The sequence below is a fragment of the Telopea speciosissima genome, chromosome 3 (genome assembly GCF_018873765.1).
Source record: "Telopea speciosissima isolate NSW1024214 ecotype Mountain lineage chromosome 3, Tspe_v1, whole genome shotgun sequence".
Taxonomy (NCBI): Eukaryota; Viridiplantae; Streptophyta; class Magnoliopsida; order Proteales; family Proteaceae; genus Telopea; species Telopea speciosissima.
The window spans coordinates 40345046-40360141 of NC_057918.1; the positions used below are offsets into that span (position 1 = coordinate 40345046).

The 15096-nt window shown below is 40.3% G+C and overlaps 1 protein-coding gene across 1 annotated transcript; it reads left to right on the forward strand.

Moving 5' to 3' along the window:
- The first annotated feature begins 553 nt into the window (after positions 1–553).
- On the forward strand, positions 554–1450 carry LOC122655176. The gene has a single exon (XM_043849394.1). The coding sequence runs from the start codon at positions 554–556 to the stop codon at positions 1448–1450; it is 897 nt and encodes a 298-aa protein (XP_043705329.1).
- Positions 1451–15096: the final 13646 nt, after the last annotated feature.

The following is a 15096-nucleotide window of genomic DNA, read 5'->3' on the forward strand; positions in this document are numbered from 1 at the left end:
TGGACAATGGTGATAGAATTTGGGTCTTCTGGAAGAGCAAGCTCCATGTTATAGTGGTGAAAACACATATCCAGTACATCTCGCTAGAGTGTGTGGTGAACACGACTTTGAAAGTGCTTATAACCTTTGTGCATGCTCTTAACTTGGTGGTCGATCGTCAAGCACTTTGGACCAGCCTGTTGGAGGACTCTGCCATTAATCAATTGCCCTAGGTGATAGGGGTGGCTTTAATGCCATTACCAGCCCTACGGAGAAAGTGGGAGGAAGAATAGCCTGCTCTACATCTCTTGAGGACTTTGGCAATTTTGTGAGTTCGGTTGATTTGTTGGATGGTGGTTTTAATGGAAGCTCATTCACCTGGATGAATAATCAGGAGGGAAATGCAAAAATCTTGGCTAGGTTGTATCGGTTCCTCTTCAATAGTTTGTGGGCCACTTCTTTCCAGATGTCTTGGGTGGAACATCTTAATAGAGCCTGCTCAGACCACGCACCGATCCTTCTTGAGTTTGCAACCCAGACTCCGTCGAGAGTGTCAGCCTTTAAATTCTAGCAAATGTGGGTTTCCCACCCCGATTTTCTCAGTACTGTCAGTCAATGTTGGTCCACCACAGTTGTTGGCTCTCCACTCTACATCTTTTTTATAAAATTAAAGCTCCTCAGGGCTCATCTCCGCTCTTGGAACAGAAATACTTTTGGAATTATTCATCAGAATGTTTGCAATGCGGAGGACAGGGTTAGCAGTGCAGAAATTACTTGTAATCAAGATCCAAATGAGGCTAATAGAGGAATCTTGGCTGAAGCCAAAAAGAACCTTCATAAGGTTCTACTGCAGGAGGAAATATTTTGGCGACAAAAATCGAGGGTGAAATGGCTGAAAGAGGGAGACCGAAACACAAAATTCTTCCACAACTTGGTAAAAGCAAGGAGATGCAAGAAAGGTGTGGAGTGCATTAAGGACAACCTTGCCTCGTGGGTCATAGGAGAAGCAAGGGTAGCGGAGGAAGTCATTAGATACTTTTCAGCCATTTTCTCCTCCCAGGGTTCCCAGGGTGATGATGAACTGCTAGGCATCATTCCCCATGTGATCTCAAAGGAGGACAACAACTGCCTGGTGGTAACCCCATCTTTAGAAGAGGTGAAGAGTGCTATTTTTTATCTTGCTATTGACAGTGCCCCGGGTCCAGATGGTTTTTTTGGGCATTTCTTTACTGCCTGTTGGGATATCGTAGGGGTGGATGTGTGGGAAGCAGTTAAGGATTTTTTCTCAGGCGGGTACCTACCTAGAAGTTTCACTTCGACGCATCTGGTCCTCATTCCCAAGAAGGACAACCCAGAGGTAATGGCCGACTTTTGCCTTATTAGTTTATGCAACTTTTCCTATAACATCATTGCTAAGACTCTTTCTTCATGCCTTTCCATGCTTCTCCCACTCATCATCTCGGAGGAGTAAGGAGGTTTTGTTCCAGGTCACAGCATTCACGACAATATTGCCCTGGTGCAAGAAGTGGCTCATGATATTAATAGGAAAACCAGGGGTGGGAACCTGATCCTTAAGCTTGACATGGCTAAGGCATATGATCGGCTAGAATGGAGCTTCTTGTATAAGGTGATGGAAAATTTTGGCTTCTCAGGGCGGTGGATCAACTAAATAAAGAAAACGATGGAAAATTGTTGGTTTTCCATTGTCTTGAATGGAGGGCCTACAGGGTTTTTTAAATCTATAAGAGGAGTACACCAAGGTGATCCATTATCTCCAACCCTATTTATTATTGCAGAAGAGGTTTTGAGTAGAGGTCTGCGATCTCTTTTTCTTGATGGGAGAGCTGAGTTTTTTTGCTTGCCAAGGGGATGCCAGGAATCTCCCACAGCCTTTTTGCCGACGACACCATTATCTTATTGAAAGGTTTAAAGCACTTACTGAAGCAAATAGTAAGCTTGATTAGTAGATATGAAAAGGCCTCGGGGCAGTTGGTGAATAAACAGAAGAGTTGTTTTGTGATTGGTAACAAGGTCCCTAATACTACTAGTCGTATGGTGGAAAGAATTACAAGCTTCAAGAGGAAGGGGCTTCCCCTTACCTACCTGGGTGCCCCTCTCTATTCTGGTAGGCTCCGCATTTCCTTCTTTGATGATTTTTTGGCTAAGTTACATCTTAAAGTTGGAGGCTGGAAGAGCAAGCTACTATCAGCAGGAGGAAGGGTGATCTTACTGAAGCATGTCCACTCTTTTATATTGATTCACATCATTTTCACGCTGGACCCCCCAAAGTGGTGGTAGGGAAATTCAATGTTATCTGTGCTAATTTTCTTTGGGGGCAATCTGAATGGGGAAGGCGTCACCATTGGGTGAGTTGGAAGAAAATCATGAGGCCTGAAGCAGAAGGGGGTTTAGGGATTCGGTGCATTGAAGACATTGGCAAAGCTCTGAGATTGAAGGCACTGTGGAGAACTATGGCTGGAAAGTTGTTATGGAGTGCTCTTTCAAAGCAAAATACCTAAAGCACCTATATATCACTCTGGCGTCACCCAGAAATATGGGTTCGATTTCTTGGAAGAGAGCAATTCTTGACAAGGATATTCTTGTCTCCAATTCTCGTTCGCTGATTGGAAAAGGGGAACCCCTCTTCTGGTTGGACAACTGGTCAGGCTGGGGGTCGCTAATTGATTATGTGGATGATAGCGGCATCACTCTGAACTTAGATGCCCATGTCAAAGACTTCCTGAGTTGTGATGGGACATTGTAGCATGATATTGCACTATGGATTGACTCTAATGCTGTGTTGGAGGACATACTTAGCCGTAAATTTTTCCTCTCAAACAAGGAGGACAAGCTGATTTGGGCGCCCGCGAGCAATGGTATCTTCTCTACTAAAGCAGTGTGGGAGGTGATTTGGGAGAACACCGATCTACAACCCTTCACAAAATGGTGTTGGAATCGTTCCCTTCCAACCAAAATTGGTTTCTTTACTTGGCAAGTCCTTACTGGAGGCATTCCCATAGATGATTCCCTTCAAGGGTTGGGGATTCCGTTGGTGTCTAAATGCCAATGCTGTGGTGACCCTATGACAGAATTAGCCTCACACTGCTTGGTGGAAGGGAAAATGGCTTCGAAGGTATAGAGAGCCTTTGAAAGAATTCTTTATTTCCCTGTGATTCATTTTCAAACTGTTCGCAGTAAAATTCTATTCTGGCACAATCAGGCTGGGGGGAGGAACTTGAGTGGGGTGATTGTGGGTTTAATACCCTCATACATCATTTGGGAATTATGGAAAGAAAGGAATAGTAGAAGACACAGTGAGAGGAGTCGCCCTGCTTTTGTGATCATTGAGAAGATCAAAAATTGGGTGAGTGAGACTCCCTTCTATGGGTCGTTTCCTAGACAGGCCGCAATGAGAGAACAGCTTCTCTTGCAAATCTTTAATATTCAACACACACCCCCAAAGTTGAAGCCCCCTAGGGCGATCATCTGGCGACCTCACCCCAATGCGCTTATGCTTAATATTGATGGGGCGTGCAAGGGGAACCCAAGTATTGGGGAAGGAGGGGGAGTCATAAGGAATAGTGAAGGGAAGGTCTTAGCGGGTTTTGCCAATCACTATGGAGATTGTACCAACTCAAGTGCAAAGTTTAGAGCATTGAGGGATGGGCTAAAACTTTGTGAAGAACTAGGCTTCAGAGGGTTCGCTGTCAATTTGGATTCGGCTTTTATAGTGCAATGTGTGCTCACAAGAAGGTGCAAAGCTTGGAAGCTATGGTATTAGTACAATGAGATTGATATTCTAATGGAAAAGTTGCAAGCCGATATTGCTTTTATTTATAGATAAGGAAATAGGGCGGCGGATTAGTTGGCTAACTATGCGTGCATGTCAAGCTCCAACACCAGGCTCGGACTTGATGTAGCTCTCCCGGAGGGCCTCAATCGCATCATTTGGGAGGATTCCCTGGGAATCCCAAGGGTAAGACATTGACTTTTAGTGGGCATTGTATGGGAGTGAGATTATTTTATGAGTGTGTGTGCTTCCTACTTGTGTTGGATTGGGGTAAGGCGGGTATGTCCCCCCCTTGTACGTTTTTAAATATTTCTTTGACTATCAATAAAATCCTAGGGGTCAGCCCGGTCCCAGAGAATTTTTGGGTTAAAAAAAAGAAGGAAATGCACAACACATGACCATATAATAGTTTCCCCCCCCCCCCCTCACCAACCCTAGAAGACAAAATGTATATATAGCATTTGCACTTCTAACAAATCAAGAGTTTCAAGGACTCCAAATCTTCTCAACACTACATAAACCCCATTACCTTCCTTCTTTACCATCTCAACCTATAGAGGACTGCAAGAGATATGGCTTCTGAAATGATCGAAAAATACAGAGAGAAGACGGAGATCTATCATGGTGAGCAGCTTTGTAAGAAGAAGTCAAATAAAATGTTGGTAGAGATGTTGCTCCCCAACAATTTGCTATCAGTGGATGAGATGGAGGAGATTGGCTACAACCGAGAAATTGGCTTCTTTTGGATGAAGTTGAAGAGAGCCCAAAAGTACAAATTCTTGAAAGATGGTAATACTTTGTACGGTACAAAGGTCACAGGGTTCATGGAGCCTCGCTGACTTAAAGACTTGAAAGGGGTAACTGCAAAGGAGTTGTTCCTCAGCTTCAGCGTGGCTGAAATGTGTATTGAAGATCCTTATTCTGGTAAGATTAATTGCAAGATTGTTGAACACACAATGCAGGTAGTGTCTGTGTGTTGGTTGTCATTGTTATCAACACAGTGCATGTGTGTTGTTGTGGTCAACACAGTGCATCTTGGTGCATTATATGATAGCTGTAGTGTTCATAGTGGCAGTGACATCATTACAGGGGCTTGGCAGTGTATACAAAGGTCCCATAGTGTTTGGGAGTCATCCAGGGGCATTTCTATTATTTTTCAGGCATGGACAGCATTACAGTGGCATTTTTGTACTTTTACAGAGTACTAATGGCCTAGACAGGTGATGAGCACATTTATGTGTGAAATCTTAGGGCCATAAAGCATGCATTTGTATACTTGGAACGGCGCTACTCGAGGTTTTTGTTTGTGCTTTCAAGTTTTAGGTAAATTCTTGTGAAAATTGAGCAAATGATGCTAAGGAGCTGTTTTTAAGCTGTTTTGTGGTGTTTGGCAGTAGCCGGAAGCGCGCAGGAGTTGAGAAAATCAAGTTTGGATTGAGCACTAAAAGAATCATGCCAATCAGTCAAATTTGAATGTGAATATAGTGGGCCCCTTAGCATAATTTTGAGGTATTAATAGTATGGATACGTAGCCCATCGAGTCAGCTTCGTAACGGTTCAAACGGCACTTGATTCCGAGTTGAAACGAAGAAGTTACGGTCGTTTCCGTAACGACACGCGAAAATGGCATGCCATTGTTTTTCATTTTTTTATGATAGGGATTTGTTTATAATTATCAAAAATTGGCCGGGGACAAAGTAAAGCAGAAGTTTGGATTTGGGGGGCCATATTGTAATTATCAGAAGTTATCTGTTTTGTTAGTTGAAAGATTCCATTTGGAAGGCTCTAGAGTAGTCCAACTTCAACTTGAGATATCTTGGGCTCCCGAACTCCAAATTGGACGAAATTTGGATCTATTTTGGGTGATTTTTCACAAGGAATACAATAGTGAGGCCTATATAAGTATCCCATGCTCCATGTTTTTTGAAGGACAGAATGAATAATTTATTTATTGTGAGTGGAATCCTAGTCATCACTCTCTCTCTCCTCCAACTTTCCAAGGGTACTTCTAGGATTTTACTTTGGATAGATTTCTTTGAAAAAGATTCTCTCATTCTTGGAAAGTTGAAAAAGTCAGAGATGCCTTGATCTCATTGCTTTGAGAAGACACCCACAAAGAAAAGAAAGCACAAGAATAGAATTAGAAAGTCTACTTTTTGAAAAATAGAAAGTTTATGTAGCTAAGATTTTTATCTCTCCCATTTTCTATTTTTTTATTTTTTTTCTTGGGATTCAAGTTTTTTGTAAAGGAAGGAGAAGAAAATATTTCTCCTACCTCTTCTCTCTTCTCCCTTCTCGTCTCCTTCCCCCTATAAATACCCCTTGCCCTTTGGGTTGTAACAAGTTAATTTTTAATTAGTTCTAGTTCAGTTTTAGTTCAATTTTTATGCAATTTTTAGTTCATTGCTTAGTAAATTTTCTTTTCTTCTCCTTCAAATTTTTGGCTTTCTATGTTCTTAGTTTGATTTATGAGCTTAGTTTAATGGTTGTAATAGGTTTAATTCAAGCTTTACTTTCACTTTATGTCTTCAATTTGGTTGTAATAATTTAATTCTAGTTTAGTTTTTAAACTTTTTAGTCTAAGTTCCTAAGTTTGTGAGAAGACTTCGAGGATTTGAAAGAGGAAGCCATGCAAGGATTATTCAAGTGTTCAAGCTTCTTCAACTACATTCATACAAGGCTTAATTAATTCATGCACTTTCAACTTTGGTAGAAGGAAATATTAGTTCTTATTTTTATTTTTATTTTCTTCTTCTTAACCTCTTAATTTTTCTAGTTTTTAATTTTTTCTTCTTATTCTCTACCTCTTTCTTCTTCAATTATTTTTATTCTATTAGTTTTCTCATCTCCATTAATCCCTCCATTCTATTAGGAATTTTAATTCTCCATTATTTTTATCTTATTCTCATTCTCTACCTCCCTAGTTCAATCAGGCTATTAGGATCTTATTTTTTTTTATTCACTATTATTATCATGCATTATGTTAGGAATTTAATTTAATTCTTTTTGTTTTAATTTCAGATTTGGCAACGCCATTTCAAGTGTGAGAAGCATGCAATTTCAATCTGGTTCAAGCCCTTTCGGATTTTACATCTTTAATCTCTTTTTTTTATTTTTTTTTTATGTGGTTGTGATGTGTGGCTGCAATTTATTCCTTCAAATCTGTGTTCGTTTTGATAGGTTAGATGCTTATGTGTTAGGACGTCAATTCAATTCTTTAGATGCATAATTTCGATAGATGCTTGTGAGTTAGGATACGTTAGTTTAATTATCATTAGTTTAAGCCAACAATTTAATTAATTTGGTTAACTTTGTATTGCTTTAAAGTGAGTAAAGTAGAGTGACATACATCTCCTTGAGTTCGACCCATAGCTACGATTGATCCATACGGTTGCGGTTATTATTTCTTGCAAACAAGTTTTTGGTGCCGTTGCCGGGGAGATTATCATCCACTTTATTTTTCTGATTTTTAAGTAATTTGAAGTGCTTAGTTTCTTGTCTTTTTCCCTTTTCTTCTGGAAAAAAAAAAAAAAAGCAGTTTTTAAAAACCTCATCTTGTTTCTCTTCTGTTTCAAAGACTGTGCGCCCAATCTAAAGTCCTTCATATGCCCAAACCCAACCTCTTTTGGTGTCCCTCATAGGATTTGGTTGCCTATGACGCTGCGTGTTTGCAAGAAATAATAACTGCAAGCGTATGGATCAATCGTAGCTACGGGTCGAACTCAAGGAGATGTAAGCCACCTTATTTTACTCACTTTAAAGCAATGCAAAGTGAACCAAATTAAAGTGTTAAATTAAACTAATTAAACTAACGAAAATTAACGCATCCTAACTCACAAGCATCTAACGAATTGAATTGGCATCCTAACACATAAGCATCTAACCTATCAATACTAACGCGGATTGGAAGGAATAATTTGCAGTCACATGCCACAACCACATAAAAAAACACAAAAGAAAGAGATTAGAGAAAGAGACTGAGACTAAGAGATTAGAGATGTAATACCCGAAGGGGCTTGAACCGGACTGAAATTGTTTGCTTCTCACACTTGAAATGGTGCTACCAAATCTGAAATTAAAACAAAAATAATCAAATTAAAATCCTACCATAATGTATAATGATACTAGTAATTAACAAATAAAATCCTAAAAGCATAATTGAATTAGAGTGGTAGAGAATGAGAATGAAAATAAAAATAATGGAGAATGAAAATTCTAATAGAATGGAGGGATTAATAGATATGAGAATACTAATAAAATAAAACTAATAGAAGAAGAAAGAGGTAGAGAATAAGAAGAAGAAATTAGAAACTAGAAGGATTAAGAGGTTAAGAAGAAGAGGAACATAAAAATAAAAATAAGAACTTGATACTCCCTTCTACCAAAGTTGAAAGTGCATGAATTAACTAGGTCTTGAATGAATGTAATTTGATGAAGCTTGAACACTTGATTAATCCCTGCATGGCTTCCTCTTCCAAGTCTTCTAATTCTTCTTACAAGGATTAGAAGCCTAGGGTAAAAAGCTTTAAAACTAAACTAGAATTAAAATATTACAACCAAATTGAAGACATAAAGTAAAAGTAAAGCTTGAATTAAACCTATTACAACCATTAAACTAAACTTATGAAATCAAAACTAAGAACTAGAAAGCCAAAAATCACAAATTAAAAGGAGAAAAAGAAGAATTTTACTAAGCAATTGAACAAGTTACAAGCCTAAACCCATAGGTATTTATAGGGGAAGGAGGGAGAAGGGAGAAGAGGGAGAGAGGCCTCCATGGTTTTGGAGGCTTCTCTCTCCTTCTAAAACTGTGGAGAGGAGAGAGAGTGAGAGAGAGGATTTTAAAAATAATAGAATAATCTCTTTTCCTTCCTTTACAATAAGACTTGATCCCCAAGAAAACTAGATAAATAGAAAGAGGGAGAGATAAGAATCCTAGCTACATAAACCTTCTATTTTTCAAAAAGTAACTTTCTAATTCTAAACTTGTGCTTCCTTTTCTTTGTAAGTGTCTTCTCTAAGCAATGAGATCAAGGCATCTTTGAATTTTCAACCTTCCATGGATGAGAGAATATTTTTCAAAAGAAATCTATCCAAAGTAAAATTCCAAAAGTTCCCTTGGAAAGTTGGAGGAGAGAGAGAGTGATGACTATGCTTCCACTCAACAAATAATACAATACCCATCAAGTCCTCTAAAAATTGTGGAGCCTTGTGTGAGAGGAGAGATTTTAGGAGAGAGGGAAGAAAAAGAGAAAGAGAAGAATAGGAAAAAAAATGAAATAAAATAAGATAGAATAAAGATATGGGAGAGAGAGATAATAGGAGACCATGTGAAAGAGAAAAGAGAATAGAGAAGTAAAAGGGGGTAAAGGGAGGTGAAAAAGTGAGGTGGCATAGAAAAAAGAAGAAAGAAATTAAAAATAAAAAAAGGCAAAAGAGAAAATAATGGAGGGGTTAGGAGATGGGAGCTATGGGCTTATTAGAGGGAAAGGAAGGATTTTAGGAAGGAGGTGAGGTGGCATAAGTGAAATATATATATATAAGAGAGAAAAAATAGTGGATAGGGAGAGAGAAAATAGGAAAGAGGGATGAGGGAGAGAGAGAGAGAATTCATGAGAGAATGAATGGTGAGAGAGTATATTTTCTTTTTTTCTTTTTTTTTTTAATTTTTTTCTTTTCTCCTCTCTTATCTCTCCTACTATTTCTCCTTTCTTTCTTGCGCAAATCCCATCTTGGCCGATCCTTGCTTGCAGCCCACTTTCTAGTCAAACTTCTAATTTGGATATGAAATTCCTCCTTTGTCCTTGGTTGCTTTAGTGAGAATTATTCCCATCCTACCCTTGGTCACATGTGAACAGGTGTAAGTCCCATGTGGCTTTTCTCTCTCCTCCAATAGTGAAGAATGCAAAAAGAGGGTAAATGCTTGAGAGGATCTCAACCCTTGATCATAATTGTCTTCCTTGATGCCAACTATAACAGCCCAAAAATTCAGACTGGCTCAGGCTTGCAGTTCGGCTCATTTTTGGCCCATTATTCTTTTACAGCCCGAAAACGATAATTGCTTGCATGATGGCCTAAACGAATGCGTACTTGAATTCCGTTATATCCATCTTGCTCAAAATTTAGCTTTGAACGCAGCCATGCAAAAACATTGGGCAGCTTTACGTGTAAATTCAGACATGCAACTCCCGATAGTCCAGAATAGTAATAAATAACCCAAAAACTTGAAAAGCACAAGAAAGCACCGAGTAACTCTGTCCAACGTGGTAAAATGTATGCTTTATGCCCTAATATTTCACACATAAATGTGTTCATCACTGTATCTTGACTTGGTTGGGTGGATTGGCATGTGACTTATCTTTGGAGGTGACCAACTTTGATAACAGGAAAGCGACATAATGAGTGCCTTGGAAACAGAAACATATAGTAGTCCTTCACTTTACATCAGAATCCACTTGGAGTGGCACATAGGTGGCTCTTGAAGACTATACGGGTTCCCTTGCTGTCAACTTATATGGCAACCTTATAGCTTTGAAACCATTGATTCGATTCTTGAGGGACAGATGTACCATCTACCTTGGACTCCCTCTTATTTTTGGTGATTTTTTTTTCTAGTCTCTTATTTTTCATTAATTTTTCTAAAAGAGACCTCAATTTGGGATAGGTGGTTAGTTTATGCATGTCTGGAATAATGGGAGGTGCAGTCCACCTATGACTTTGGGAGAAAGGTGGAACCATGCTAAGGCACATATGACTTTGGGGGAAAGGTTTAAACAGGCTAGGGTGGCCAAAAGTAGTGAGTTAAAGAACCACTTTGCACCAACCCAGTACAATTTTGTTCCCTAACCCAACTATGGGCTTTCAGGAAATTTTGATTGGTCACATCCCTAGGCTATCCATGTTATGGACGAATGCCCTAATCTTTATGGGGGTAGCTATGGTGATGAGAATGTGAATCCTCTATTTCAGTACAATTCTTTTGGCACTTACAATCAGGGATGGAGTGATCATCCCATTTTCTCATACGATCAATGGAATAACCAAGCTGGACCACCCAATTTCCAATATCATGGTCAGTTTGGTCCTCCAATGCCCAACCCTCCATTGGATCTCAATGAGCCGCCTCTCCCTGCACCATATCAACAACCCCCTAAGTTTTAAAAATTGGGTGAGAAGGCCAGAATAAGTGAGTTGGAGAAACACATAGCCCTGCTCACGATAAGCTATAATACCATGGAGAAGCAACTCTCTCAACTGATCAGCATGATGCAATCGGAGGAAACGGGTAAATTAACTAGTCAGCCTGAACCTAATCTATGTTATCAAATTCCAATTCAGAATGAACCGCCCCATCTCTAGTTTAATGATGTAGAGCCCATTAACTTAGCAAATTCCAAATAACTCCCTATATGATAACTATTATCATATACAACCCCCCCCACTAATCAACACCATCATTATGGAATCTAGGGCATGTACACATGTATTGCCAAACCCCAATCCATAGTATATGTCCATATACGAGCGTCTGTGCATCTGATCGGGTCCCGCAAAAACTCGACAAAACACTTTGTTCAAATAATTATAAATAATATATCATTTTATGTAAAATAGGTTTTTGCAAAACCATTTCTAAAACGGCACTGGATCCAGATTCTGATCCGACCACGCACAGATAGTCTCTCTCTTGGTGTTTCCCAATCGGGCAGTGGTGACCTTGTTGGATAACTCCTTCACTCACAAAGTGTTCACGCATTCCCAGAACACCGACTTTGACTCGCTTGAGTCTCAGTCATTGATGAACCAAAGAATGCGATAACACTTTGTAGTGACAGGGTTCCCTCAGGTATAGGGTGTCGTTGACACATGTCTATCTCTTCCTACAACTGGCAGTAATACATGAGGGAATCGAAAAAGTAGATTCTTCGCCAATGCACACATCAAACATGTGAGCATTCGCATTCGTACCCTGACATCACATGTCTAGGCATACCCAATGCGATGACCATATGATAAGGGTGCCAAACCCTAGTCGTGACTACCATTTTAAGTAAAACTTACGGACACATAATGCTCAAAAAGTTTGTATCGCATGTGATAATATTAAACTAACATATAAATATTCAATACAAAGGTGAACCGGGTTGAACCGGACCAAACCGAATTTGATGGACACACACTTGTCTAACAATCTCCCACTTGTACATCAAAGCCAATTCCCCATACATTTTAAACCCATGCCCTCCATGTGTTTCTCAAACACTCCTGGTGACAAACCCTTTGTCATGGCATCAGACACATTTTCAGTGGTGTCCACTTTGGAGATACTCATGTCGCCCTGCTAGATAATCTCTCTGATGAGGTGATACTTCCGCTGCACGTGCTTATTCCTCTGATGAGCCCTAGGCTCCTTAGCTTATGCAATGGCCCCTCTGTTGTCACACAACAGGGGAATAGGGCCCTTGACAAGGTCAGGGACTACCTCCAAATCTGATAGGAATTTCCTCAGCCAAACGCCTTCTTTTGTTGCATCACAAGCTGCAAGGTATTCTGCATTGGTAGTAGAATTGGCTGTAGACTTTTGTTTCGCACTCCACCACACAATGGTACCCCCACCCATTAGATATACCATCCCGGACGTGGATTTTCTATCATCCTTGTCAGTTTGGAAATTCGAATCTGTGTACCCCAATACTGACAACTGATCAGATCCAAAAACCAAGAAATATTCCTTAGTCCTTCTCAGGTACTTAAGGATATTCTTGACAATACTCCAATGCTCGCATCCAGGGTTAGATTGATAACGACTTACCATACCTACTGTATAGCAAATGTCCAGCCTCGTACACAATATAGCGTACATAAGACTCCCTACTGCTGAAGCATAGAGAATCCTCTTCAACTTTTCAATATCTGTCTGAGACTGAGGATATTGAGATCTAGAAAGACTGACTCCATGTCTTAAGGGAACACTTCCCCTCTTGGAGTTCTCCATACTAAATTTGGCCAGGACTTTGTCTATATAGGTGGCTTGTGACAAGCCTAGCATCCTTTTCTGGCGATCTCTTACGAGTTTGATCCCAAGAATACAGCTAGCTCCACCAAGGTCTTTCATTGAAAACATTGTGGATAACTACTGTTTTACAGATGAAAGAAAACCTACATCGTTACCAATCAAAAATATGTCATCTACGTACAAAACAAGAAAACATACTACCCTCCCACTGATCTTCTTGTAAACGCATGGTTCATCCATGTTTTGATCAAAACCAAACGATTTGATTGATTGATCAAACCTGATGTTCTAGCTCCTGGAAGCCTGCTTCAACCCATAAATGGACCTATACAATTTGCATACCTTTCTTTCTTCCTTCAAGGAAGAGAACCCCTCTGGTTGTTCCATATAGATTTCCTCTTGTAAGAACCTGTTTAGGAATGCAGTTTGCACATCCATTTGCCAGATTTCATAATCCAAGTGTGCGGCGATAGCCAATAAAATCCTGATGGATTTCATCATCGCCACTGGTGAAAAGGTTTCCTCATAGTCTATACCCTCTTTCTGGGTATAGCCCTTTGCCACCAGTCTCGCTTTGAATCTCTCGACCTTCCCATCTACACCCTTCTTCCTCTTGAAGATCCATTTGCATCCAATTGGCTTAACGCCAAGTGGTGGATCGACTAGAGTCCAGACCTTGTTGGAATGCATTGAATCGATTTCAGAGCGCATTGCCTCCAGCCACCTAGTGGCATCAAAATCCTTTAGAGTCTCAGAGTATATTATCGGATCATCATCTGATTCAACCGATACCATGTGGAACTCTTCCACTGTTTCCTCTTCGGTTAGAAGAGTAAGTCTGGTGGGTGGTCTAATAGTCCTCCCACTGCGTCGAGGTTCTTCAGGTGTTGGTATTTCAGTGGGTATGTTAATTAGTCTCACTTCTGGGAGTGACATTTCTGAGCCATCTGATAGCTCCTTAATGACTACTGGTTCGAACCTCTGGGTCATCATTTCTTCCTCCAGAAATGTGACATGTTTACTTATAATGACCTTTTGGTCAACCGGGTCATAGAAATAATAGCCTATCGTGCCTTTGGGGTAACCTAAGAAATAGCATCTTGAAATCCTGGATTCCAACTTGTCTATCTGTTGCTTTCGCACATGTGCTATGCAATCCCATACCCTAAGGTGTTGAATACTGGGCTTGCGCCCTTTCCATAACTCAAAGGGTGTCTTGGCTACAGACTTGGATGGAACCCTATTCAAGATATATATCGATGTTTCTAATGCATACCCCTAGAAAGAGAGAGGCAAATCACTATAAGTGAGCATTGTCCGAACCATATCGAATAGGATCCGATTGCGTCGTTTGGATACACCATTTTGTTGTGGTGTGCCAAGATTAGTTAGTTGACTAACTATCCCTTGTGATATGAGATAATATTTAAATTCATCCGATAGATACTCCCCACTTATGACAAGGGGCTGAATGTCTTAAAATTTACACAAAACATGCCAATGATTGTGTTCATCAAGGTAGGTATTCCAAAAAGTCCCAAAAATCAGTTTGGTTCCTAATAGATCGAACCGACATATCGAAAAGAGAGTGTGCATGAATAGAATACCAAAAACATTAAAAATATGTACATTTGAGCATAACAGAAGGTACCACTATGTAGAGCTCAATAAACCAGAACCAACGCAAAAAATGGGAGCCCAAATGGAGCCTCCACGTGTCGACGGAAGTCTGCAGGCAAACTAGTGCGTGGCCGTCATGAGCCCTGGCCAGGCCACACGCGCCCACGCGCTGGGTCCGGGCCAAGTCTGAACGGGCTGGGTCAGGGCTGGCTAGGCTAGGTTCTGGGTCTGGTTCTAGTCCAGGTTAACATGGTCCAACCGTCTGGTTCGGTCCGGTTCAGTATGGCTCACCCGATCAAGTTCAACCCCCGATCCACCCAGATTCACATCAAACCAAAATGGGTCAGTGAGTCAGGTCTTTGGGTACCAATGGGTCGACCCGACCCGACGTCGTAGGTTAGCAGAGCTTTAAACAGTTAGGCTCATGATAGCAAACCCCATATTTTTTTTTTAAATAACCAACCATCGAGTGAGATCACTCGCCGCTGGTGGCGGTGATCCACCCACCATTTTCTTCGTCTTTCTAAGTTCTACAACCCTATGTCCTTCATTTCAATTTTTACCAGACAAAAATTTTGACAGTATCCATAAAGTCCATATGGGTTTTCCCAAAATTGGAAAAAACCCCAAAATCCTTGATTCGAAATGAAAAAAATTGATTCCCTTAGCATGATCTATTATATTTGAATCC